This window comes from Rhea pennata, chromosome 14 (genome assembly GCF_028389875.1).
Source record: "Rhea pennata isolate bPtePen1 chromosome 14, bPtePen1.pri, whole genome shotgun sequence".
Taxonomy (NCBI): domain Eukaryota; kingdom Metazoa; phylum Chordata; class Aves; order Rheiformes; family Rheidae; genus Rhea; species Rhea pennata.
This window is the reverse complement of record NC_084676.1, coordinates 13,445,676-13,470,278: the sequence shown is the minus strand read 5'-3', so window position 1 is coordinate 13,470,278 and position 24,603 is coordinate 13,445,676. Positions and strand designations below refer to the sequence as shown.

General features: G+C 44.9%; 1 protein-coding gene across 1 annotated transcript in view; it reads right to left on the bottom strand.

Annotated features, from left to right (window-relative positions):
• NSD1 (nuclear receptor binding SET domain protein 1) overlaps positions 1-24,603 on the bottom strand; it is a 49,878-nt gene that overhangs the window by 7,293 nt on the left and 17,982 nt on the right. The window contains 13 exon segments of the mRNA XM_062587593.1: positions 1-2,188; positions 6,165-6,369; positions 9,532-9,638; positions 10,102-10,243; positions 11,993-12,109; positions 13,451-13,720; positions 16,379-16,491; positions 17,282-17,487; positions 17,780-17,936; positions 18,304-18,483; positions 19,927-20,127; positions 20,695-20,818; positions 21,305-21,448. Coding sequence (XP_062443577.1) covers positions 1-2,188; positions 6,165-6,369; positions 9,532-9,638; positions 10,102-10,243; positions 11,993-12,109; positions 13,451-13,720; positions 16,379-16,491; positions 17,282-17,487; positions 17,780-17,936; positions 18,304-18,483; positions 19,927-20,127; positions 20,695-20,818; positions 21,305-21,448 — 4,154 coding nt within the window.

The window sequence follows — 24,603 nt, the reverse complement described above, 5'->3', positions numbered from 1 at the left end:
TTCCTGACAAGCCACGGCGTCTGCTCTGGGGGCACTGGTGCTTCCCTGGCAGGCCGAGGGGTCTGCTCAAATGCACGCAATCTCTCTGATGTCCAAGGGGTTTGCTCTGTGGGGGCTGAAGCCACTTCCCAGCCAGGCTGAAGAGTCGGCTCTGGTAGTTTCTCTGCTGTCCGAGGAGACTGCTCTGCAGGTGTCAGGGCTTTTGCAGCGGGCCAGTGGGTTTGCTCATGTGTCTGTAATTTCTCTGTAGGCCAAGGTACCTGTCCGACATGTGTTGCTGCTTTCCCAGCAGACCAAGAGATTTGATCACCAGGTAACATGGTCCTCTCTTTCTGCTGGGGATTCACCTCTATAGCAGAAGCTCCTCTCTCTTTCGGCTGAGCGTTCTGGTCGACAGGCCGCAGTGCCTTCTCGGAAAGCAACAGCCTTGGAGCTGACGCAGCTGGAGGCTTATCCAAAACTTGAGGCCGAGGAGCTACAGCCGCAGTCAGCTTGTCTGATGCCTGAGGCCATGGGGCTGTAAGAGTGAGAGACCTCTCCAACAGCTGAGGCCGGGCCACTCCAGAGCCAAGAGCCTTCTCCGGAGGCAGGACCCGCAGTGCCCCAGAGTCGGAAGCCTTCTCTGGAGGCAGGGCCCGCAGTACCCCGGGGGTGAGAGCTTTCTGCCCAAGTGGAAGCCGCAGCGTCCCTGAGCTGAGAGCCTTCTCCACTGGCAGCACGTGCGGTGACCTGGAGCCAGGGGCCTTCTCCAGAGGCAGGGGCCATGGTACACCTAAGTTGGGTGCCTTCTCTGTGGGTAGGATCCGTGACATCCCCAACACAGGAGCCTTCTCCAAAGGTAGGGGACGTGGCAACCCAGAGCTGGGAGTCTTCTCCGTGGTTGGGAGTCGCACAGCTCCAGAGAAGGAAGCCTTTTCCGGAAGCAGGGGCCGTGGCACTCCAGATCCAGGAACCTTCTCCGTGGGCAGGATCCGTGAGATAGGGGAGCTGGGAACTTTTTCAATGGGCAGAGGCCACAGCATCCCAGGGCCAGGAGCCTTCTCTGATGCTGGGACACGTGGCATCACAGAGCTGGGAGCCTTCTCTATGGACTGAGGCTGTGGACTCTGGGCAGAAGCTTTATTCAACAGCTGAGGCTGATCAGCCACAGGAGGCTCATCCACTGCCTGGGACTGCAGGGTCCCTGCTGTGGTGAGAAGTCTGTCTGACAGTTGAGGATGCAGGCATTTTGCTGGAAACTCATCCAGCAGCTGAGACTGCTGGGTTCTGGTGCCAATGAGAGACTTGTCTGAGAACCCCAAAACCCCAGCAGTGGCAGGAGGCTTGTCCGATAGCTGAAGCTGCAGGTCACCAGCAGTAACAAGTGACTCGTCTGATGACTGTGGAGTTCCTGGAGGAGATTTGCTCGGCAGATGAGGCTGTGAGGAGTCACTAGGAGACTCATCCAGCGGCCACAGCACTGCGTTAGTGGGAGGTTTGTCGGGCTGCTGAGATCTGAGCGCTACAACGATGGGCTGCTTCTCTGACTGCAGCCTTAGGGACAGGGCAGCCTGGGGCCTATCCGATGGCTGCAAACGGAGCGACAGGGTGGTAGGAGGTTTGTCCGAAGGCTGCAGCCGGAGCGAAAGGGTAGTGGGGGGTTTGTTGGATGGCTTCAGTCTCAGTGACAAGGTAGTGGGGGGTTTATTTGATGGTGGCAGTCTCAGTGCCAGAGTAGCAGGTGGTTTGTCTGGTGGAGGCAGCCTCAGGGCTAGGGTGGTGGGGGGCTTGTTTGATGGCTGCAACCTCAGGGCTAGGGTTGTGGGGGGTTTGTCTGACGGTGGCAGCCTCAGCGCTAGGGTAGCAGGGGGTTTGTCCGATGTCTGCAGTCTGAAGGCCACTGACTGAGGTAGCCTGTCCAAAGACTGAACACTCAGATCTGTATCTGCAGACGGCTGCTCTGGTGGCTGGGTGTCATCGCCATTAGCCAGTGCTCCTATGGGAGGCACATACTCACGAATTTCTCCTGGCTCTAGCGGGTTGGGCCCACAGGGATCATGCTCTGTGCAGCATAAACGTCCATCCAGCTTGGAGATGAAGAGCATGCCTTCTCGGTGCTGCTTGCAGAAGGATCTGGGGCACATCTCACAGAAGGAAGCTGCTTCCTTGCCACACAAATCACACTGATGCCATGGGCACTCCCATTTTCCTGCAGTACAAACACAAGAGAAAAGACATAACTTAGGTGAGGTACAAGGGAATATACAAGGCCTGTGGCAGAGAGAGTTCAAGGGACAGTGGGAAAACCCCTGTAACACTCGAATATAATTCTACTGCTGGTTCTCCTTAATTTCTGCCATAGCTCTTGGGTTTGAAGGTGAGTTAACAGTAATCTGCAGTCCTTAGAAGCAACAAGGGAAATCACCATTATGACAAACATAAGCCATGCCAGGTGAGACCAAAGGCCACCCAAGTTCAGGGTGACACTAATCAGTATGGGCACCTACACAAGAGCAGACACCTCCAGCTTGCACCTCATTGGGGCTCTAATTTCCAGGGGAAAAAAAGCAAAAACAAGCAAAAAAACCCAGTAATATCTGTATACAAGACACTCAAAGGACTTTTTGAAGTAATTTCGTCCAAATTTTTTTTAAATCTTGGCCATCCAGATTACAGACTACTGCAAGTTTTGTTTCATATTCAGCCCTCCACGCTGAATGATTTGTAGATGTTCCAGGTTCATCTAATTCTTTATTAATTCTGGAGTCAACTTCCTCCCTTCCTGTTTATCAGAAAGTAGCCATCAGAGGACAGCGGATATAAGGAAATTAGTTTCTCTCGTCTCCTTCCCCAAGGCATCTTCCTTAACCTCTGTGTATGCCCATGATAAATAATGTTTTTTAATACAAAGCCAAACTGTGCCCTGAGGAGTTCACTGTCCACGGTGAATCTGTTCACTGCCAGTATCAAAACCGTCACAGAGGAAAAGAAAATAAACATGACAGTTCATAGAGCTTTTTCTTTTTTTTTCCACATGAAGATGGATCTTACTGATTCAGCCCCCTGCTTCCCACCAGCCAAGGCTGCTGCCATTTCACCAAGCTTCTAACTAGTTCACGGATGCCAGCTTTACAGCCCCAAGGAGAACGAGATCATCTGCAGTCAAGGTACATGATGAGCTGAGTCTCTGACCATCACGCTATCAAGTAAGGCCTCTGCAGCCTCCTGGTCCTCCCTGCTCCCAGGGCCAGGCAGTGCCATGTCCTGCTGCCACGAGCAGCTCCTGGCTGAGCAGTCCTCCCCGAAAGGCTGGAGTAGAGCCACGGACCTGTCTGCCCTCAAGAGGCAGCCAGAAGCAAGGGCAGAGGACAGCTAGCAGCACGGCAGCAATGTAGTGCCAGGGCTGGAGCACTCCCCACGCTCCCCAAACCAAGCCCACATATCTGTGGTTTTGGCTACTAGCTCTTTCCAAGAAAGGCAGGAAGAGATAGAGATTCCTGTGCTGCACCGAGCAGCTGTGGTCATTTCTTGATGCACTTGTGCAACATCAGCTTTCCATTCTTCCCTGCCTCGCATGCTGCTTTTCCTCCTGGGCTGGAGACAACATGCACCATGCTTTTCTATTCCTTTGAAGCTGATCCAAGACTTCTGTTCCGGTTTCAAAAAAACACACATAGCTTCTCTGTATCTTTTCCAATTTTTCAACATCATTTTCAGAGCATGGAAGCTTCAAACTAGATACGGTTTTCCCATTTCAGCCTTGCAGTGCTGCAGTATAGATATTACTGCTTCCCCTTGCTCCCACGCCAACCCCTGCACCAAGCCTTTTCCCACTGCCCGGACTGGTGAGCCTTCCTGACATGTTGTTATTAAATTAAAGAACAGCCACTTTCAACAGTCACTTTGGTCACTGGAGAGACTCTGGAACTATTATTATAAAGGTCATTTGTAACGACTGAAAATAAAGTAAGACCAAAACTGCCAGCATGTTTCATCAAGGATAGACTGCATCAAACCACTCTTAACGGCCCCTGACAGGATAAAAGGCCTAACGAATAAGGAGCCTCTCCAGAGGCAGCCCAGGGCAGAGCAGCTCTCAGAAGTACGATCACACAATTAGTAGCATGCAAACTAGCAGGAAATTCCTACTATTCAGCAGCAATGCCATGATAGAAGAAGCTTTTGAAGTAAAATGTGATAAACTTTTAACATTCTGCATGATATTATAAGTTGCAGGTTATGAAAATAACAGCCTGCATTAAAAAAGAAAAAAAAGGTAAAATGGCTGTAACTGGCTCAAAACTATTCTCAAAAAGCAGCTATTAATGATCATCTGGCATTAGTAAGGCCTTGGTGGCAATACTGTTAAACATTCTTATTACTGCACTTTAGAAAATATGTTGGCAAATGGGACAAGAGTAGAGCAAGAATTATAATTTTAGAAAGTAAGAGCTGCAAGGACAGGTTGTGTTTGTTTAATCTGGAAAAGGACTAAGGAGATAATACAAGTCTTTCAGTACATAAAATAATTGTATCAGAGAGACAGCAATCCACTGTTTTTTAACTCTATTTAGAACGTTAGGCTGTTTAACAGAAAAAACGTCTCAAATGTAAAGCAGGGGAACAGGGGAGATGCTGGCTTCCACTCTACTGGAGATTTGAAAGCATGGAAAAATATTTACCAGGATGTTTCAAGGTCCTGTCTTAGCACAGAATCTGGTGTGGAAAGGCAATAACTCGAGACTTCCTCACCCTGTTCGATTATGTTTCCACAGGAATTGCCTACACTTGTCATCAGCTCTCACATGGCTCTGCTACAGCGTTTCTTCAACGAGCAGAGCAATGCAAGCTATTCCGTACAAACATCCTATTCTCCCTAATGTTTAAACACACTGATAATTTCTGCCATCTGTAAAATGTATTACTAGCACTTTTTATACTTTGCCAAATTACAGCTCATGATGTTGAATGCCCAGTTCTGGTTCCTTATGGAGCTCCAACAGGAACACTTCATTGTAAAAGAAACTGTCAGAGTCCTTGCAGATACCTCTCAGTTACACACTTCTTAACCTTCCTCTGAGGTGATCAAAAAATACTGTACAGGGCTGCACAGAGAGTTTCTAATGACAACGCTGTACAGTACTAACTGAAAAGACATACAAACCCCTAAACCTAATTACATCAATGCAGTTGCCTTTATTAACCAAATTTATATCTTAACAAAACACTAAATTAGGTTTGACGAGTTATTCTGGTTAAAAACTTAGTTATCCAGTACTGTTTACATTCTTACCCTTTTAATCTTTGGCCTTGGTCTCATATCAGCTTTTCCATCCTCTTGGCCTGGCAGAAATCAGGCTAACTGGCCTACCAAGGTTCAGGTCAGACTTTTTTCATTTCTGAATACTAATTAAATCAAAATACTCAATGGTCCCTGGGATTTCTTTACTAACCAAGAAGTCCTGCAACAACAGAGGAAACAGTCCTCTCAAGCAGGTCCTCTAAGACTTCTAAAAGTAACCTAAAAGTTTTCCTCTAATAGATATTACTTTACATCTCTCAAGCTGCTAATGAAATGGAAACTGTTCAATTGTTCTCATACAGTGAGTACATGAACTTTTTCTGCACACGAACTAAAACTACTTTTTGAATACTTTTGCCTTATATGTTAAATTTCTGCCCACATTTCACCGCAAAGGAGGGTATGCTTTGATTCTGTTCTCTTCCTTAATATGAAATCATGGCTTTTTAGATATCTAACGCATTCTTCTTTAATTCCCATTTTTCATTAGTGCTTTTCCTCACAATTCATTGCACTAACTTCTGTTCAGCTTTGGAGAAACAGCCAATTCGAGCAATCAGTACCTCTCCTGTCCTTGGGATTGTCCTCTGCTAGGCCCAGAGAATGGGGTCAGCTCACAAGCAGTATTTCTTAGGTGACAACAAGCTCCCCATTCAGCAATAAATTCACGCTCTGCAGTCATAGTAGGGTGCAAACTAGGGCTGTGTTGTGTGAGGCGCAAGCGTGCTCAAGTGATAAAGCTCTCTGGTTTTTAGACATGGCAGAGGGAGTGCAACGCAGCGAGCAGCGCTGGGAAGACCATAAGCCAGCGTTCTCACTGGAGGCCGACACACACTCCGCTCCTCCCGGAGCTGAGCTGAGCGGAGTCGCACAGTGCACTGACCTGCAGGCCTCTTGGTCAGGTTGAGGCAGTCGGCATGGTACACTTTGGGGCAGCCCGGCTTCTTACAAGAAACTAGCTGCCCTCCATCCCCACAGCTGAAACACTCGTCCTCTCGCTCCTTCATGACCTCCGCCTGTGACCTGCGCTTCATCTGTGGCCGTCTCTTTAGCTTCTTGGACTTTTCCTCAGTGAGACTGGGTTGGCTCTGCAGGGGAGACAACATCAGTTAATACAGGTCTCTGCCCCTTCCACCTATTCCCTTCCTGCTACAGTGGACTACAACCACAGATCCCACAATTAAAAGCCGCTGCCAGTCATACCTGAAACATCTACAGATGCTTTGTAGTATTTGGCAACTATGTTCTTATAGCAAATTGAACTTATTTTTGTGGAAACAGTCTGGCAGCTCTGCACCCAAAGCCTGGCTAAATGCATGAAACAGGCAAATAGCAACAACAGAACAAGCAGCCGAGGGCTGCCTGGCGGCGCTGAGCTCGTGCCCCTTTGCAGACAGCCTCTGAGGAACTCTCCAGGTTCTCCAAGCAGTTGGGTCTCCTTGTATCCATAACTCACAGAAACCTTTGTTCCAGGCCGTTCCTGGACATTTTGATATTCTCACCCCTCTCCTTATTTTCAGCCTGAATTTATTTGCAATCAGGTTAGACCTATTTGTTCTTGTGTCAGTATTGTTCTTTTCCTGAAGAAGTTTGCCTCTCTCCCTGAAGTAACCATCAGGATACGCTTACAGGCAGCGGTCAGGGTCCTTCTCACAAACCAAACTCTTTTACGGTCTTCATCTCCCCAATCTTCCTCATGGCTTTTCTCTGCCTGTATTGAGCTCATCTCTCTCAAACACAAGTTACAGAGTTACATACGCTACTTCAGACGATGTCTCATAGGGCTATGTACAGCAACACTAACGCTTCTCTAACTGAACTGGAGATACCTCTCTCCAAGCACCCCGACTGCATTTGCCTTTTTCACAGCTGCATCACAACAGCAGATCACAGTCATGCTGTGACATAACAGGACAAGAGCTCCTTCTCCACCATTATTTCTCACTGATGACCTTCTTATTGCGGATCTGTTTGGGCTATAACCCTTCAGGTGTGTTTTCTGGCACAAAGAATCACTGAATTTAATCCCATTTCTAGAACTCAGTTATTCCTTTGCAATTGCCCAATCTTCTCCTGCACTGATGACACCTGATGTTTGGGTCATCAGTACACTTAAATTAGCAGACTTCCAACATCTATGTCAGAGACATTAATGAAATAATCAGGACTGCTCTCAAACAGTTATTTCCCTGGCCTAACAATTCCTCTTTCAGTGCTCGAACTGCTACCCCTTTTTGGTTTGAGCTCCGTGGCAAGGGCCTAATTCCAGTAATAATGATCCTCTTCAGGCTGTCTCCCACTGTATCAAACACCCTTCTCAAGTCCAGAAAGATGATACCTTTCTGTGCCCCATCAGTGTTATCAAAGAACTATTAGTGTTGTTTACCCAAATTAGTCTTTGATAGACACAAGCTAAATTTTATGCCATTTTCCAAGCATCTTTTGTCCAAGTACACGTTCTACACGCTGCACGCAGAATATCTCTGTATACTGAGATTAGACCCACAAGTTGATTTTTTTGCATGCCTTTATTCTCCATAAATATTAGGCACTCTTTTTGTCATTCTCCAATCAAGAAAAAAATAAAAACATTTAAAAACCTTTGTCACTAGACCTACAATTTCAGAATTCTGCATTGCTAATTGTCCAGCTGCCCTGCCATGAATGTATTACATTTCATGTTTGCTTCCCTTCCTATGTGAATATTTCTACTTTCATACCTGCATTCCCATTGAAAATAGGGATAAGTCAGGCCTTTTTTTTTTTTTTTTTTTATCATATTGAAACTACAGACAAAGAAATCATTCAATTTGAAGGCCACACCTAAACTATCCCTACCTTTTACCTATTCTCTCCTGCTTTTCAGTCACATAAAATAGAACAAGAAAAATCTTTCACAAATAATTTGAATGTCTTAAACAAGCTCCTAAGCTAAATTTCAGTATAATCTAGCTATAATCTCAGAAGTTCTGTTTTGCTGTATCTTCAGGGATGAATACTTCTTTTTGGGAGGGGAAGATACTGTTTCTTGGATATTTTTTCTCTTAGCCCATCTCATCGAGATGGAGTGAATTGCCTGAGTCATTACAATGGAAGATTAATGCCAACGTAATGGCACTTTTCTCTGATTTCCATCATGTAGCCTGCACTTTCAGGACCAAAATGACAGTGGAGCTACATATAACCCAGAGGTAGTGCAAAATAAACTGAACTTTAAATGACAACAAAAAAGAAAAATAACTACATCAGATGTGTAATTCACCTCATCCATTGTCCTTTGAAGACATCATTTTTTTAAAATCAGAAATTCATTTTTTTCTGAAGACCAAAGGCCTAGCTCTCAGGGAAATAAGCAAAGCCTTCTCTGTATTTTCATGGGGCTTAACACCTGTGCTGCTAGAATTCTTAATCCTTAACTGCAGGTAAACTGCCAGCATCTACATGCCAAAGCAGAGGGTTTACAGAGTACTTTGGCGCATCTCTTGAAACAAACCAACAGCTGAGACATACATTTAGCTGATGACAGCTAAGAACTCAGCCAAGTGCTTCTGTAATTTCCTTTTCGCAGTACGAACTAGCTCACACAAGCAAGGTAATTGAAATCAATTCCTGTTACCACACCATTACAGTTACAAAACTGAGCTCTCAAAAGTTCTTAAGTTCTAAAAAGTAGTGGTTCTTCTAGAGTAGATACGGCAAATTTCCTCTTCTGTCTGATGTGTATACTTTCACTGTTTAAGTAAAAGAAACAAAAAACAGGAACTTTCCCATTGAAGGAAAGATGGTGATGTAGAAGTCTTCTGGCTCTGAGGCATTTCTAACTCCAATCAAAAGGAATATGGCGGTTTGCTGGCCTTCCAAGTATGCTCACAATTTATGCAGGCCTTTACTTAGGGAAATGGGCTGAGCTAAGGTTGCTTCATTATCTGATAGAAGTCTTCCACATGCTTGTCCTTTCCCTCTTTAACAAGATGGAAATTGCCACAACAATTAGAATAAAACTCTGAAAAATCTTCCATTTATTTTTTGTCATAAAATATGCTTCCTGTGATTATTTATAGAAATTCCAACTATAGTAATTGAGGTCTAAGATCTGCACCTCTGAGACTGAAAGACTGGATATTTATCTCCATTCAAGCACTGTTCTCATGGCCCTGTGAAAACGGATTACCCTTCCTGAAATCTCTGTAGCAAATGCACCACTTCTATGTGAAGAGATCATTTGGAAGAATTTAAAAGAGGCATCATACCTTTGGCCGTACTCCCAGGAAGCCACTGCAATTTGGGGCACCACATTTGCAAACTGTCTTTCCATTTCCTAAACACTCCAGGTTGTAGTTAAAAGTCAGCTCAGTTCCTAAACACAAAAGCAAATCAAAAATAGAAGACGAGTTCTAACAAACTATGTAGCAGAAGGTCTTACAACTACTACTGAAGTACATTTGAAATATGATGACACAAACGACTGACAAAAACTATGCAGTGATATCAGCTATAATTCTTCCTGTAGATCTGCATGGATTGAGAACTCAGTTCAACTCCCTCCTCCTACCACATCCTAGGGCTGCAAAGGGCATTCAGTCCCATGCTGTGGCACACAGTTCCATTTCTTGGTTCTGTAAGTTATACCTATGAACCTCCATTTATACCATGGATGTATGTGTTTCACTATGTCAGTGCTGGTGTTTTGTCTCATGAAGGCCTATGTGAAAATAGAAAAATTAAGTATGTTCCCAGTGAGCCACAACCCTTCCCGTTTCCTTACGGACCCCCCTCGCCCCCCAGCTCCATTCCAGGTACTGACAGGTGGGGCTCCTTACCAGCTTTGATATTTACAAGCGCGAAGAGACCAACCCGAGTGTCACCATTCACACACCATTTCTGAGTCTCACAGTTTGGCTGGCAGCAGTGGTTCATGAACCGAGCGTAATTGCCCTTTGGTCCAGCATCAATGATTCGATCCTAGAATTGCAAAGGAGAAGAAAATCATGTTTAATAAGTGATATTTCCAGCTCAAGCCATTCCAGCACAGGTACTGGTGTGCCAAGAAAGCATTTTATAATAGTAAAAAGTATGCAGAGATATCTGGTAACACCTGCAAAGCACCTGGGAATGTACACTTTAACCAAGTTTAAGTGGCAGGTACCCCTCTGTGTTCCTTGGACAACCAAGATACCCAACCGGTTTCTGCACTCTGGATGTCTCTAGACAGGGCTGGCAGATCATACGGCAGTAGAGTGTTCTGTGGGACATCTTCCTCTTCAAAAAGATTAGGCAAGATGTTACTGTTGCTTTCTGGGAACTTAGCTGTTCTTGTAATATCAGCACTGGATAAACACCACATCTACACATACCCAAGGCAGCACTTGCACTTCCATACCTTAACTTCTGCTTAAAAGCAAAATCAGCTTCTATTTCTTATATTTTAATGAACAGCAGGGAATTAGAAATGCAATGCACGAGGTGAAAACATCCCTGTACAGTGTTAGATTTGTTAGACCACGTCAGAGAGGGGAGAGGAATTGCAAATGGGACTGATTTTGTCACTATGAGTTGCTGACTCGAGAGATACTAATACTCATTTTTGTTTCTGCTCCCACTCATCAACCAAACAAGTAGAGAGCACTCAGAGGACGGAGCCAGCTTCCTAGCACAGAAAGCTTATGCTATAAGACACAATACACAGAAATTCACTATGAGCCGGGCAATATTTCGTCATGAATGATTTATTTTGTGAATGTCAGCTTGGAAAAGCCTCTTTCCCCTTCTCATTTACCCTATCAGCACTAGGTGTGTAGATGAGAGGTTGGCTTTTGTCCTGACAACACTGTTTTCTCATCCACATCTGCAGCACAGAGCACATACCATATTTCTAGCTGCTGGAAAGTCTTTAGCTAATTTGTGCAACAGCACAGTTCTTAGGTATTGGATATCTGGGAGAGAAGGCCCCACAATGCTTAAACTCAGAAAAAAGCAACTGCACCAAAGGCTTCCAGATGAGAATATTATCTGGCCAATGTCAACTTCCAACAAGAAGGAAAAAAGAGAGCAGTCACATTGTTATCCTGTTCCACATTCTGCATTATTTCTTTCCTATGCCTGCTTTAATGGTTTTCTTCAGATCTTTCCAAGCCTGAGTGACAAAGTATGGAAAGCAGTTGACAAAACTAACTTTAAAAGCCAGGAACTTACACTAGCAACCAGGCCTCCAGGTCTCACTGAGAACCTCTCTGTGGTTGAAGCAAACTCCCTTTCTCTCTCTTTTGACATACAAGGCCCAGGTCCTGAACTCAAATGAGGGTCCCCTTGTGTCTGGTGCTGTACATATGAGGGCTGCTGTCTTCTCCAGCATTCCCAGCCCAGTCTTGGACTATGAAAGGTTCAGCTGCTGGGAAGGATCCTGAGGATCCTTGTTACACACTGAAGCATGACTCACGATCCTCAGACAATTGTCCCTAGAAAACTCTCCTACTTCTGTATAAACTCCAATGAAGTTGGTTCAGACTTTGCTCCTAACCCTAATATCCAACCTGAACCTTCTCCACTGCACAGCAAATCTATGCTTTTAGTAGTCATCTTAGTGGAAATGTATACTAGTTCATCAGCACTCTTAGCACCTTTATAGTTACTGGAAGACTGCTATCATGCAGCCCTTGAAATATCATTTCACTTCTGCCTAGGATCATGGCAAGAGAAACTCCCTACACATACCTTATCCAGTGTCAACATGTAGAAATTGGTGATGTCATGTTCCTGAGCATAGCGGATTCGGGCTCGGCACTCTTCTTCATCGATTAGCTCCCCAACATACTCATTAACAAATTCACCCTGCAAGAGAGAAGACAACAGGCTGATGATACAACAAATTCCCTCCAGGAGAGAGGAACATCCATCTCTGTGCTAAAACTTAGTTCCTATTTCCTCTGTAGAAACTTTTTTGTAATAACCTTCCTCTGTGCTTTGCAGTCAGTTTGACCTACAACCTTCACTATGAGCTCCAAATTACATAGCCATTTCACATACTCAGCAAATAACATGAAGTAAACTAAACATAGCAACAACAGCCATCATATTATTCTTTGTGCTATGGAAAGAATGAACATTCAGGGACAGCATAAAGGAAACCACAGATAACTGGGTTTTTGCTGCAAAACTCAAAATACTACCTAACTGCATTCCAGTTGAAAGCAACATCCACTTTGAGACCTGCAACAATAATGCACTTAGGGCAGGCATCCTCTCCTGCAAATCCGTGGAGTTCACCTGTAGCGAAGTACTACAGAGACTGTACTTCAGCCATCAAAGCAAACCACAGCTCTGCTCCACTGAAGCCAAGAGGTGCCTTCATTAAATAATGGAGTTTCGCGGTTTCCACAATGACAGTTTAAAGCAAAGCAAAACAGGCACATGGAGTGGCAAAGAAATCTTTCAAATTATGTCACAGCAGGCAGTGAAGCCTAAGCAGGACAGACTCTTGCACTTTTCCTACTGCTACCAAGCACCCCCCTCCCACAGTATGTTCTCCATACTCCTCCTCCTTCAGACGTTCTTTTTCTACTATGCTATCTAACTGTCCTCTGCCTCAGTTCATCATTTCTTTGCTTTAAGGTTGTTATAATACTCTTCTTCATTCAGCACAGATGTGTAGCCACAGAATAACTACTCCCTGGATTGGAGGGGGGAAAAAAAAAAAGTTTCAGCTGTCTAGAGATACCCATTTCAGCAGTAATTATAGTCATCTCCAAAACATTCCCCCTTTGTAACAGCCAAGCCCCAGTCTTGGTAACAGGATTCTCCTGTTAGAAGAGCCTAGCTATTCAAGAATGAGGAAGGGGAAAAAAATAGAGCTCCTTGTCTGAAACTCCAAAGCACTGTCTTCAGGCCAGTGTTCTAGCGTATTCATAATGTTCACTACTTTAGTGTCTATCCATACAAGCATATAAATCAAGCAATCATGAGTGTTACCCTGTTACATTAACGTACAAACCATGTACTTAGCTAAGCCAGAACATTCTTGTCAGGACTGGAAAAGTTAAATTCATCCATTTATTTTATAAATGACATTCTAAAGCAAGAAAGTATTTTTCAAATCATGGAAGATATTTGAACGTATCTATTAAAACCGACACTGTGGCAAGAGGGAATTAAATGTAGAAACAGAGTACTTACTTTTCTAATGTCCGTTTTGGCTTGTAAGCCCCAGCCTCGTGCCAGTGTGCGGAAAATTTGTACCTCGGGATACTGTCGTTTGGAAAAGCACTGGTTCTGACAGCGCTCGCCAGCAGGGCAGACCATGGGATGGCATTCATAGAGCAACATGCGATTGATGCACTCTGAGTCTAGGCCACACGGGTTTTCATCCGTTGGTTTGCAGTTGCAACGTGGTATCTCCGACAGGTCTGCAGTGAAGATCTGCACCTTACCCACCGGCCGGTTTACCTTGAATGCACACGAAGGATGTTAGCTACTTAGGAACAACATCATGATAGTCACTGTTACAGTTAACCCCTGCCTACGAGCTTACAGGCTGCAGCAGAAGTTAGTTCAGCAAGGTGTAGAAGGACACAAATATATAGGCACATATGTACTTCTGGGCACGTTATTTCAGGATGCGTACAGGTAGAGGAAAGAGCTACGGAGGAGGTATGTCCCCCATTAGCACCACCTGGTGCAGTGCATATTCTTTATCCCCGGAGGGGAGAGAGGCTGCAAAGTGTCCCCCTCCCAGCACCACCGTGACTACATCCAGCCCTGTCTCATCCCTTGTGGCCCAGTGCTCAGGCTGGTTATACACTACATGTGTGACTGACACCAACCATTCACTGTGTGAAACAGCACCTTCTCCAGTCCCTGGGAGTCGGATCTTTCTCCTTAGCTTTTCCTTATAGCCATCTGTCACCTTCAAGCCGTTTTGTGCTCTCAGTTGTCACTATAAGAACCAGATACTTGCATACCCGTGACAGCGTGCAGAGGGCCTATCTACACACCAGGACAAAAGCAGTTACCTCCCTACCCAACTTTCCTGTAGGTGTAAATGAAAGAAAAATCAGACAAGGCTGGGGCTGGAAGGCTCAAACAGGAGCTCAGAGTTAAGCCAAGGAGCTCTCTAAAAACCGCTCCTGAAGGAAGCAGAGTGCAGCACCAGATGGAGAAGCGACTGGCTTGTCTGTGGCACGAGCAGGGTCCTTTGGTTTTGGTTAAAGGCAGCGAAAGCTGAAAAGCAGGCAACAGAGAGTCAGGACTTTGGAGAGAGACACTGAAGAAAAGCTCCTTGCTGTATTTTGCATGTGCGAGCAATACCATCAGGTCCTTTCCTCTCCATGAAGGAGGGGATCATTTAACAAAACTATTCCAGCCCGGACACAATTTCTCAAGTCCCACCCTCAGAGCAAGTTTCTGCACTGGCAGCCTGCCACAGGCTGGCCTAGGCCTTATCTTCTTTGTTTAAAAGCAAATCAATCAGACATCTCAGGTTAATCTCTTTAACACATGCAGTCTCCTCCTCCTATTACTGTCCCCACCTGTGACCTTCCTTGTCACTCTGTGTTCCTTTCCTCTGTTGCTTCTCATCTCTTACTTAAACTGTTAGCTCATCACTTCAACAGAGTGATGAGATACTCACAAAATTAGGACTGTTCAGCACTGGGCAGACAGAGGCACCACTGCTGACTCTGGCACTGCCACTCCAAACTGTAATGCTGTCTAAGCAAGATCACTCTCTCAGCATGAAAGTCCCTAATCTCAGACATTGCCACTACAAAAACAGTTCCTAAACAGGGAGATGCTTGGACAAGCCATGACCCTAATCCTGGTGTTATGAAGGATCCCAGGTATACTTTGCAACAGTTTCCTGTGTTGCAAACTCCCCAGGTTATACCTGAGGTGCTGATCTCCTGAGATGGCCAGATAGGGGAGTGGACACAGCTACCTTCTGCCAATCCACCCTAAAGCCTTGCCTAACTCATCATAAGCTCCTGCAAATGGTTTCCTTTGCTCTCACAGAGACAAACAGTTTGTACTTAGACCTCAGAAGAACAACTGTCATGGCTAATGACCATGACTGTTACTATTTGTATTAAAAGACTATCCAAAATGCTCCAAACTGCTTCCGCAATTTCTTTGTGTTGCAGACAGAGACAGACTTAAAAATATCTTTAATGAGAAACAGGATTTCCACCAGTGGAACTGCCTGGCCCATGCTGTTGGCACAGTGCCACAGCATTCAGTTGTATTTTTCGCATTGTAAAGTAAGTCATGTAGGATCTACCTGCCTGCCTAGAAATCTTAGTTTGAAACAAAAAAGGCCAGTTATCAGTTGAGCTTTCATATTTTGCCACACAAAAAGGGAAGGAGTAGAAGGAGGCAAAGAAAAAAGGAACACAGTTGCCAAGTCACTGGGTTTCTGATCATTCTACATCCAAACTGGACCCACACCTCAAGTGCACGAACCTGCTCAGCCCTACCTCTCCCTCTCAGTCATCTCCACCCTGTAGTACTCTCTTTCCTTACGGCTCCAAATCTATCTCCAAACACAGCCCTAAATCTGAACAGTTCCCCAAAACTCAGCAGAATGGTTGATAATCCAACACATACATCTGCTTTGTGGTTCAGTTCAGTCAGTAATTGTTACAGAAAACCCTGAAACAACAGGAGATGAAATAAGATACTACCAAACTCCAGTGTGGGTTACCATATTCCCCATCGCTCTCTTCCACTGTACCTCAACCCATCTGCTTTCCCACACCATGTGGGAAGCTCACAGTACATGGGCACACTGCACATTTTACTAGTGCTCTCCATTAAGTGCCCAAGGAAGAGACACTTCTTTCACATCACACAACTGACATGAAACAGAGATGTCCAGATCTGTTCCAGTAAATCAGAATACCTCTGTTACTGGTGTCCAGCTTCCACACAGCTCTGCTGATACATAAATCCTTTCTGTGGAGCATGTCTGAAGATGCCAGTGGGACCAAAGTAACCTTCAAATGCAGCCAGATGTGCAAACAGTAGAAACGTTTCTGTATACCTGTAAATCACCTGCACTGACAGCTCAACACTTCTCTTCTGCACCTGTCCCCCGACATCTGCCCTCACCTTAATGTGTTTGTAGGGAGGAGGTTTCTTGTCATTCTTCTTGTCTTCCTGAAGCTGTCTCAGTTCTTTCTGTGCCTTCAACTCTTCAAATCTTACTGCAGCTTCCTGAAGAGCTAAGTGAAAGAACAGGGTGTGTTATGAAGAACTCTTGCTGCTCGCATGGCAGCAGGCTGTGAGTGTCCACCTCATGCAAAATGCTCAGGCACTTGCACTCTCCTGAGTGGGCAGCCTTTGTTTCTGTGATCTTGAGCATGATTTCTGCAAATTGCCCAACAGTGTCTAAGCTGAACTCTCACAGGAAAGGTTCACCAGCAATCATGAACTGACAGCTCCACTGACAACAGAGCTGCACAGCATTCAGAAGGCCAGCTCTCACACCCTACAACTAAACCTCCCCAGTAGAGAGCTGCATGTTGCTCTGGAGGGAAACAAAGAGGTTCACTAGAGGGATATGAAGAAAAGGCCAACATGGTAGGGCACTCACAGGAGTTACAGTAAGGGACTTGCCTGTAGGTGATGAAGCATCCAAACCATCAGCTAGCTTTGCCTGCTTTTAAGAAGTGTCAGGAAGCTGTATTCAGAACTCTTAATTACATTTTTATATACAGGTAATGAATGTATTAGACACAGGAAAGTAGACAGAGCAGCAGCTTGCCCAGACTTAGAGCAGCTGTGGCAAATCTAGAGAAGAGTTCAAGATCCGTGCATCCTGCATGAACTCAGACCTATGAAAATTCTGGATGGATTGAATGATAGTAAGAAGCAGTTTATTCTGCAAATTTTGTTTACCTTTAGCTCTAAAAGATCATGATCTCTCCCATAAGAACACTACTTCTCCAAATGGAAAAGAAGAGAAACAGAACACAAAGCCATTATGTACCTGCATGGATCAAGATGAGTTACCTTTCTTGTATATGCCATCCACACCTTTCCCCATCTTGTCTTTGCTGCTGACATCACCTTCCATGTAAGGGAACACACGGGCCTGGTGGGTCCACAGGTAATCATTGGAGCCAAAGAACAGCACAGGGAACTCGCCAATATCATGTTTCATTTTTTGAATGTTGACAGGGATTGTCCTTGGATGACAAATCTCAGCTGGCCACCACCTACAGAGGGAAGAGCAGATGAAATCTTGGACTTCCTCACTTGCAATGGACTCAGATGCATGCTACTGGGTTGAGAGGCATGAGAAAAGAACTGTGTGAGGGCAATCACCAAGGTTAGTGGGGAAAATAGAGGCTACAGGAAGAAGAAAGTATGCACTTTACCAGCAGCTGCATGCATGGAAATAAGTCAGAGGCTGATGCATTGTATCCTACAAAGGGATGTCCTCATCTCAGACACCATGAGCACTACATGGAAAAGGAATGGGGACAGGCCTGTTCTGCCTTTACCTACCTGTAACGCCCAACTTTCACCCAAACTACTTCCTTGTAGTGTGGCTTTTTGCCTGCCTTGCAATCATTGCAATACCAGCTTCCCTCTGGCATCTCAATGTTTAGACACTCACGGTGAAATGCAGCTGGGCATGACTCGCAGCATAAAAGGCTGCCCCCTACAAAGAAAAGGAGGAAGGATTTATCAGAGTCACTGTGTAGAAGCACTGGCCTCTACACTTCTAGACAGAATCAAACAGCTGGCAAAAAGGTATAATGCCCTTCTGCAAACCCTTTTCAACAGCTCATGCCATACTCTTGTTGCAGAAAGAACCTCTTTAAGGATCCCAGAAAAGTCCTAGTCTGAAGTTAGATTTCAATGGGGATGGATAGGAAGACAACTTGTTCTCTTCCATTTTCACTGGCACACTTTGCACAGGCAAAGCTTCTGCTACAACAAGCAATTCTGACAATGTTTCTGTTACTGTTTTTCATTTACAGTGGGACTTAACTCAGTGACAGCAGACCCAGCGCAGACTGTCTCACCTTCTGAGCAGACAAAGCACCAGCTGACGTTGACGTGCTCGTGGTTGCGACAGCCCCTCCGCGCAGTGAAGTGATTGGGGCAGATGATGCTGTTGGAGGCAAGGACCACAGACCCAGCAGCAAGGCAGAAGTCGTTGGAGTGGTATGCAACTGGACACCGTACACAGCGCATCAGGCGACCTGGCACCAGAATGTGTCAGAAACATAGTGAACCTCTAAAGGAGGTCAAGTTTCCTCTCAAAACTAGTCTCTATTGATATACAAGTATCAAACAAACAACTGTAGGTGATTTTTAGAAATGGAAACTGACCTTTAATTTTTATAGACAATCCATGACATACTAGATTCCTATCAAATTATTTAATGTAACAAAACCTATGATTTAGAAGTGAAAGATATCTTGCCTGCAGGACAGAAACAGTTGAAGAGCCCACAGACTAGGACTGCTTCCCATCATACACCAATCATTAGCAAATTAGTTCAGACAGTAATTAGAGTGTTCCAAGTAGCTGAACATCAGGAAAACAGTCTGTGAGGCTTTTGAAAACCTCAGCACTCACTTCACTACTTTACTACCAAATTCTAGAACAGAGAACTTAGAAACTGCTAAAGATCTAATTTATTCAAAAATATTCAGCGCTTCTGATCAATTCCTCACAGGAAAGTATTAATAGGGAGAAGAGATCAGAGGAAAGGGGTAAATTTGACCAGTGAGAATAGCCAGAGAAACACAAGGCAAGCGTTCAGTGGAGAACGAGTCAGCTGTGGGCTTGAGGTCCTGGTGACTTCTATTACACTAAGTATCAGTATGTGGAAAAAAAGGATAGACATAGCAGAGCTCAAGAATAAAAACACAGCTATTATTATTGTCACCGGTCTTAAAATATCAAGGATTTAAAGGCAGGGAGTTTTAGAAGCAAATATGCAAGACACATAAAAAGTTTTAAAGTTTAATCATGAGGGAAAAAAGGTCTAAGTATTGCTATGAACAGTTCAAACAAACATTTGCCTGAGCAGCTTAACCCAAGGGTGTCACTACAACACGAATTTGCATTAAAAGACAAAAAAAAAAAAAAAAAAAAAAAAAAAAAAAAAAAAAACACACAATACTAAAATGAGCACTATGCTCTTTTTTGTACCATTGCCTTGACAGCCAGTGCTGCTAAGCAGGCATCGACTGCAGCACTAGCACAGTGAAAAGCAAGTAGGAGAAACATGAGAGAGTCCGTACAGCTCCAGAGACTTATTCAAAAACCCAGAAAGGAATGTGGCATCGCTGGACGTGCAGGCAGACAAGTATCTGGACAGGCAAGAACATTTGAGTTGCTACCTCTGACCATCAGGAGTGCTGATGAGCAGCAACCTCACATACAGCCACCTCCCCCCTAATCCCTGGAGAGAGGCTGCTCCCTGGCAAATGCCACAGCAAGCAGTGTGGCAAGGACATAAAATCATTACAAACAACTAGTGGACCACGTACGAAAATTCTGGATGGATTGAATGATAGTAAGTAGTAGTTTATTCTGCAGATTTAGTTTACCTTTAGCACACGGACAGTGGACACAAAACAAAAAGAAAAGGGTTCTGACTGCCTCCCAGGACCACCCTAGAGGTTTATAGTACCTTTAGATGCAGAGATGTTTGCTGGGTTAGCAGCATGACAAGTCATACATATGTGCAGAGAACATCGGAAACCCTTGTTCTGCATGACCGTGGGCGGATACTTCCGTATGCACTCCTCATGGTAATATTTCCCACAGAGGGGCAGCAAGCACCGCTTTACATCTTCCCCGCTACTCTTGCACACAAAACAGGTATGGACTCCTGGAGAAAGAGCAGTAGACATAACACCAGTCATAGAGCAGAACTAAATGAAAACCTGCCACCTTCGCCAAGTTACATATTAGCACTGTATGACTTCCCAAGCCACGGTATATATCCCAAAGCACAGCTCTTTGCAGCAGGCTGGTTTTGCACGTAATACAACACCAAATGGAAACAAAGATCATAATAATTGTGATCACAGGCTGAAGCTGGGGAAAGGGGCAAAGAAAAAAAAAACAACTCCACTTAGATATTTCCTACTTTCCAGCTTGCCTTGGACTCATCTTCCCTCCCACTCTTCTCTCCCTAACACCAGATATAAATATTCTCCTACTCTTTCCCAGCAGGCTCTGGACATTCCCACCTTCCTAACCTACCTGCTTGAAGAATATTTTTCAATAGTGAGACTAGTTAATTGGAAAGAGACCATCAAATATTAAGTCAATAAGCAGAGAACTGAGAGGCAGTTAACGGCCCTACTGCAGGCATAAACACTGCAATGAAGAAAGTGCCAGGTAAGCACACAATAAGCACCTTGTCCTTCTGCACTCACAGAGGCTGCCGTACCTGTGGAACACTCATTGCAGATGAATTTGCCCTTTGGCATCTCAGAGAGCCCAAGGCACTGCAGGTGGAAAGCACCACAGCACTGCGCCTCACACAGCAGCAATTCCCCCGGCTTCTCGCAGATCTACAGGGAAGGAAGCACACCATCAGCTCTAAGCAATCCCCTTCTCCAACTAGTCACAGACAGCAGCAGCAACCTGTGCATTGGCTAGGACTGCGAGCAGAGATCCCACAGAAAACATCTGAGCTCTCCTTGCTCCAGTAAGTTTGGGTGGTTTCCACACCACCACTGCCACTTGCTATCCAGTCCCTGCTACCACTAAAAAATTATGTATTTATCATGTTTTCCTTTCTTACATCCTTAACTTTTAGCAGGATGAGACACGTTCACACCGGAAAGGCTCAGTTCAGAACAAGGGACGTTACCAGCTAAAGAACAGTCAAAGCCTCCAGAACTGCAAAGCCCTCGCTCAGAGCACAAAAAGCTGGTTAATTGTTTAAGCACTGCCTTAAGGCTACCGGTTAGCTGGGGCACTTGTGCGTACCAGAATTCACATGAGAAAATCTGAGGATGGTAAAAGTTTCAAAGACATTCCTTCAAGGACACTACCTGACACACGTTTTCCTTGAGAGCTGCACCTCCTCCACGCTCCCCCTGTATCTTTTTGGACGAAGGCACTCCATGGTCATTCTCAGACCCCTCTTCATTACCCTCTTTGGGGCTTGCAGCAGTCCCATGAACTGATGTCTCCCCCTTAAAAAAAAAAAAAAAAAAAAAAAAAAAAAAAAAAAAAAAAATCCAGAATTGGAGCTGTCAGTATTTCCTGTCCTGACTTATAAACTGCAAATTTAGCTATCAAACACATACATGTTTGGCAGTCAGCCTGTATACTGCGCTACAGCCTTTATTACCCACCCTGGAGAGAACACCCCTATACAACTTCACCAAAAGTTTTAAGGAAGGAAAGAGCTCTTAGCTCATTAAATCACTTAAAAATATATATACATACATTTAATACAATTATTTTGCTATGTATATTCCCTCTCTGAAAATGGAAAGTCATGACTGTGGAAGAGAGATATTACCCTGCACAGAAACAAACTAGGCAGGCTGGAAGAGCCTGAAAATCATGCCCTCCACCCATCACCAGAGAAGTGTCCCACATCATGATGCCTGCTTGCACTAAAATGCAAATCAGAACCTTCAAACAATCTTTACTGCAGGTTTTACCCAGCAAATGAGCTAATTATCTTCGACTCCTCTCAGCTTGTACTACCCCTGTACAATACACCTACACAGGTACCCGAGATCCACAGTACTACGAATTAGCAGGCCTACCCTAACATGAACAACGAAGCAGGGCGTTTACACTATGCATCCTGCCTGAGGTGACAAGTCTACAGTAAGCACTTGACCTGGGCGACTGTGATAGCACTGACTGTAACACTTAACAGAGAGTGAGCATCCTGCAGAAAGACAGATACACGTTGCATGATGGAGGCTCAGTCACACTCACATGGGCCAACTTGGCAGATCCTGCCAAAAAAGGCCACAGCATTTCCCAAGGTGGAAGGACACCCTCTCACATGCATATGGGACCTGCCCAGGGACCTGCCCTGTTTAAGGAAAGGAGAGCAGCATCTGTGCTAGACACTGGCTGGCACCACAAGATACTGCTGTTCTGCAGCTGGCATGTGGCAGAACATACTTCACTTTCATCAGGACAGACAATTTGAGCTAGGAAACATGACCACTCCAACTTCTAAGGTTTAGGTGCAATCTAGGCAATACTTCTGTAGTCTTTTATGAGCCCCATATGAGCCCCAGCTGCTACTCTATAGTCTGTAAGCCTTACAGGACTTTCACTGCTGCATCAACATATTGCTTAGGAACTAGCTAAGTGCTTTGAGCAAGAACATTTTAGAGAAGTCCGTTATTCTTTTTAATAACCCAGTCCACTGCACAGATAGCCAAGCCACCACTTCCTCCTTGGGTCACAAAGCTATATCCAGTGTATATTCAGACATATACCGTACACCTTAAAGAGCCTGTCAGGAATTCAAACTCCTGTCTGGAGTAGCAGTCATCAGTCTCAATATGCTTGAGGCTGCCCAGTACTGGGTATCCAAACAACAATCGGGTGAGGGAGCCTGACACCAGTTTCTGTACAGGAGAATACCAGTCAGAATTGTTGTGCCACTAACGCTAGGATGCATGTGAATACAGCTTGCAAGCTGAACTAGATAAACTCTGGACACACGATTAGCCTGGGCAAAGCAAATTTTGGGAAAGCTTTATGTCCTTAAGCGGGAAGAACTTGGAGTTGGTACCCTGGTCAGATAATGTTGCTTCCTTTGATTGTTTTTCATTCCTTGGATACAACAGTATGCTTTCATTTTGGGATATTTTAAAACCATATGGGTTCTGTGGAGCAGCAAAGCACAGATGCACTGATGTATATTAAAACACACAATACAAAGATGAATGGTACAAACTTCCTTTATTGAGCACAAAAAAGCAAATTCCCAGCTACAAACTACTGCCAACCCAATATACTATACAGTGTACAACCTCACAGACTATTATCACAAACACGCTGGAAGACCAGCAGCAATATAGCCTGTGGGAACGCTGAGAAAGAGCATTTAAGCTGCTGCCACCCTAACACACAGAGCCCTGGTGGAGGGACAAGAAAGGTCTCTACCACACCAGTATAAAGACCAGCTAACACTACTGTTGCTGCTTTTGCCTCTGTACTCAATAGTATCTTCTAAAGAGCTGCTTATGACACCTCTGTTCCTGCAGCCTTACTTCTGCCAGCAAGGACATAGTCTGTCACAAGACAGCCCTCTGGCCCAAACGCTGGGTTTGGTGCCCTAAAATTCATGTGGTTACTTCTGCCTCGAGTTTGCATGCATTGACAGCCCTCTCTTCCACATCAGCCTGCAGCTCCAGGAGCAGCACTGGAGACCAGTGCTCCACGCACTGGGTGCAGCTCAGGTCCTCCTATTCCTACATTCGTGCTCCCTCTTCTGCTCAGCTCAGCAGTGACCTTGAGGTTGCAGGGGTCACTGTAATGAAGAACAAGAGCAGGGTTAATCAGCTACAGATACTGGCTAACAACATCAGCTACTGCTTCTGCTCACTCTGGGGCCCCAGGGGTTGCAGACACAATAGTGAGCTCATCTCCCCTCACAGTCACTGAGAATCCACTTCAGGGGGTACAGGGTGCTGATAAATGGGTGCCATTCCTGTGATTACTGACACTTGAACCTTTGCTACAGCAGGAAGCTAGAGAGTCTTGGAAGGAGGGAGAGGAAGAGATTCAGACCTGCTATAGACAGGGATATGAGGGATTTTTAAGTGGTTCATCTTTCTATCCTTCTGGCTCACGGCTGCTAGAACTACTTGTTTTGAACCCTGATGGCCATGTTTCATGTGTTAATGGAATGGCAGAATAAAAATCTATCTGCAGATATTTAACACTAACCAGCAACTCTGTCTTCAGAGCTGGTAGCATTTTCTGGTAGCAAAAAATGCTAACAGCCAGCCCACACTGTTATGGGGTATGTGGGCATAGTATGGCACAGCATGCTCTAGCCTGGATCTTTTCAGTCTAAATCCATCCTATTTAGTTCTACAAGTATCTGGCCAATCTGCAAGTTTCACACACCAAAAACCTAAGTCTTATTTTAATCAAGGCTTCCTACAGCCACACAGGAAAGGGAATGTTAGAGCCAAGAAAGACAGGCAAGGCCAAATATTTGTGCTTTAAGGACGGGGAGAAGGGAATTGCCATCCAAGGCCATGACTCAACCAAAAAAACCTGTCACACTTCCCCATTCTCTCCCCTACCCAATGTGTGAGCACTGCAAAACTACATACCTCCTATAGAGGGCAGATCTCTC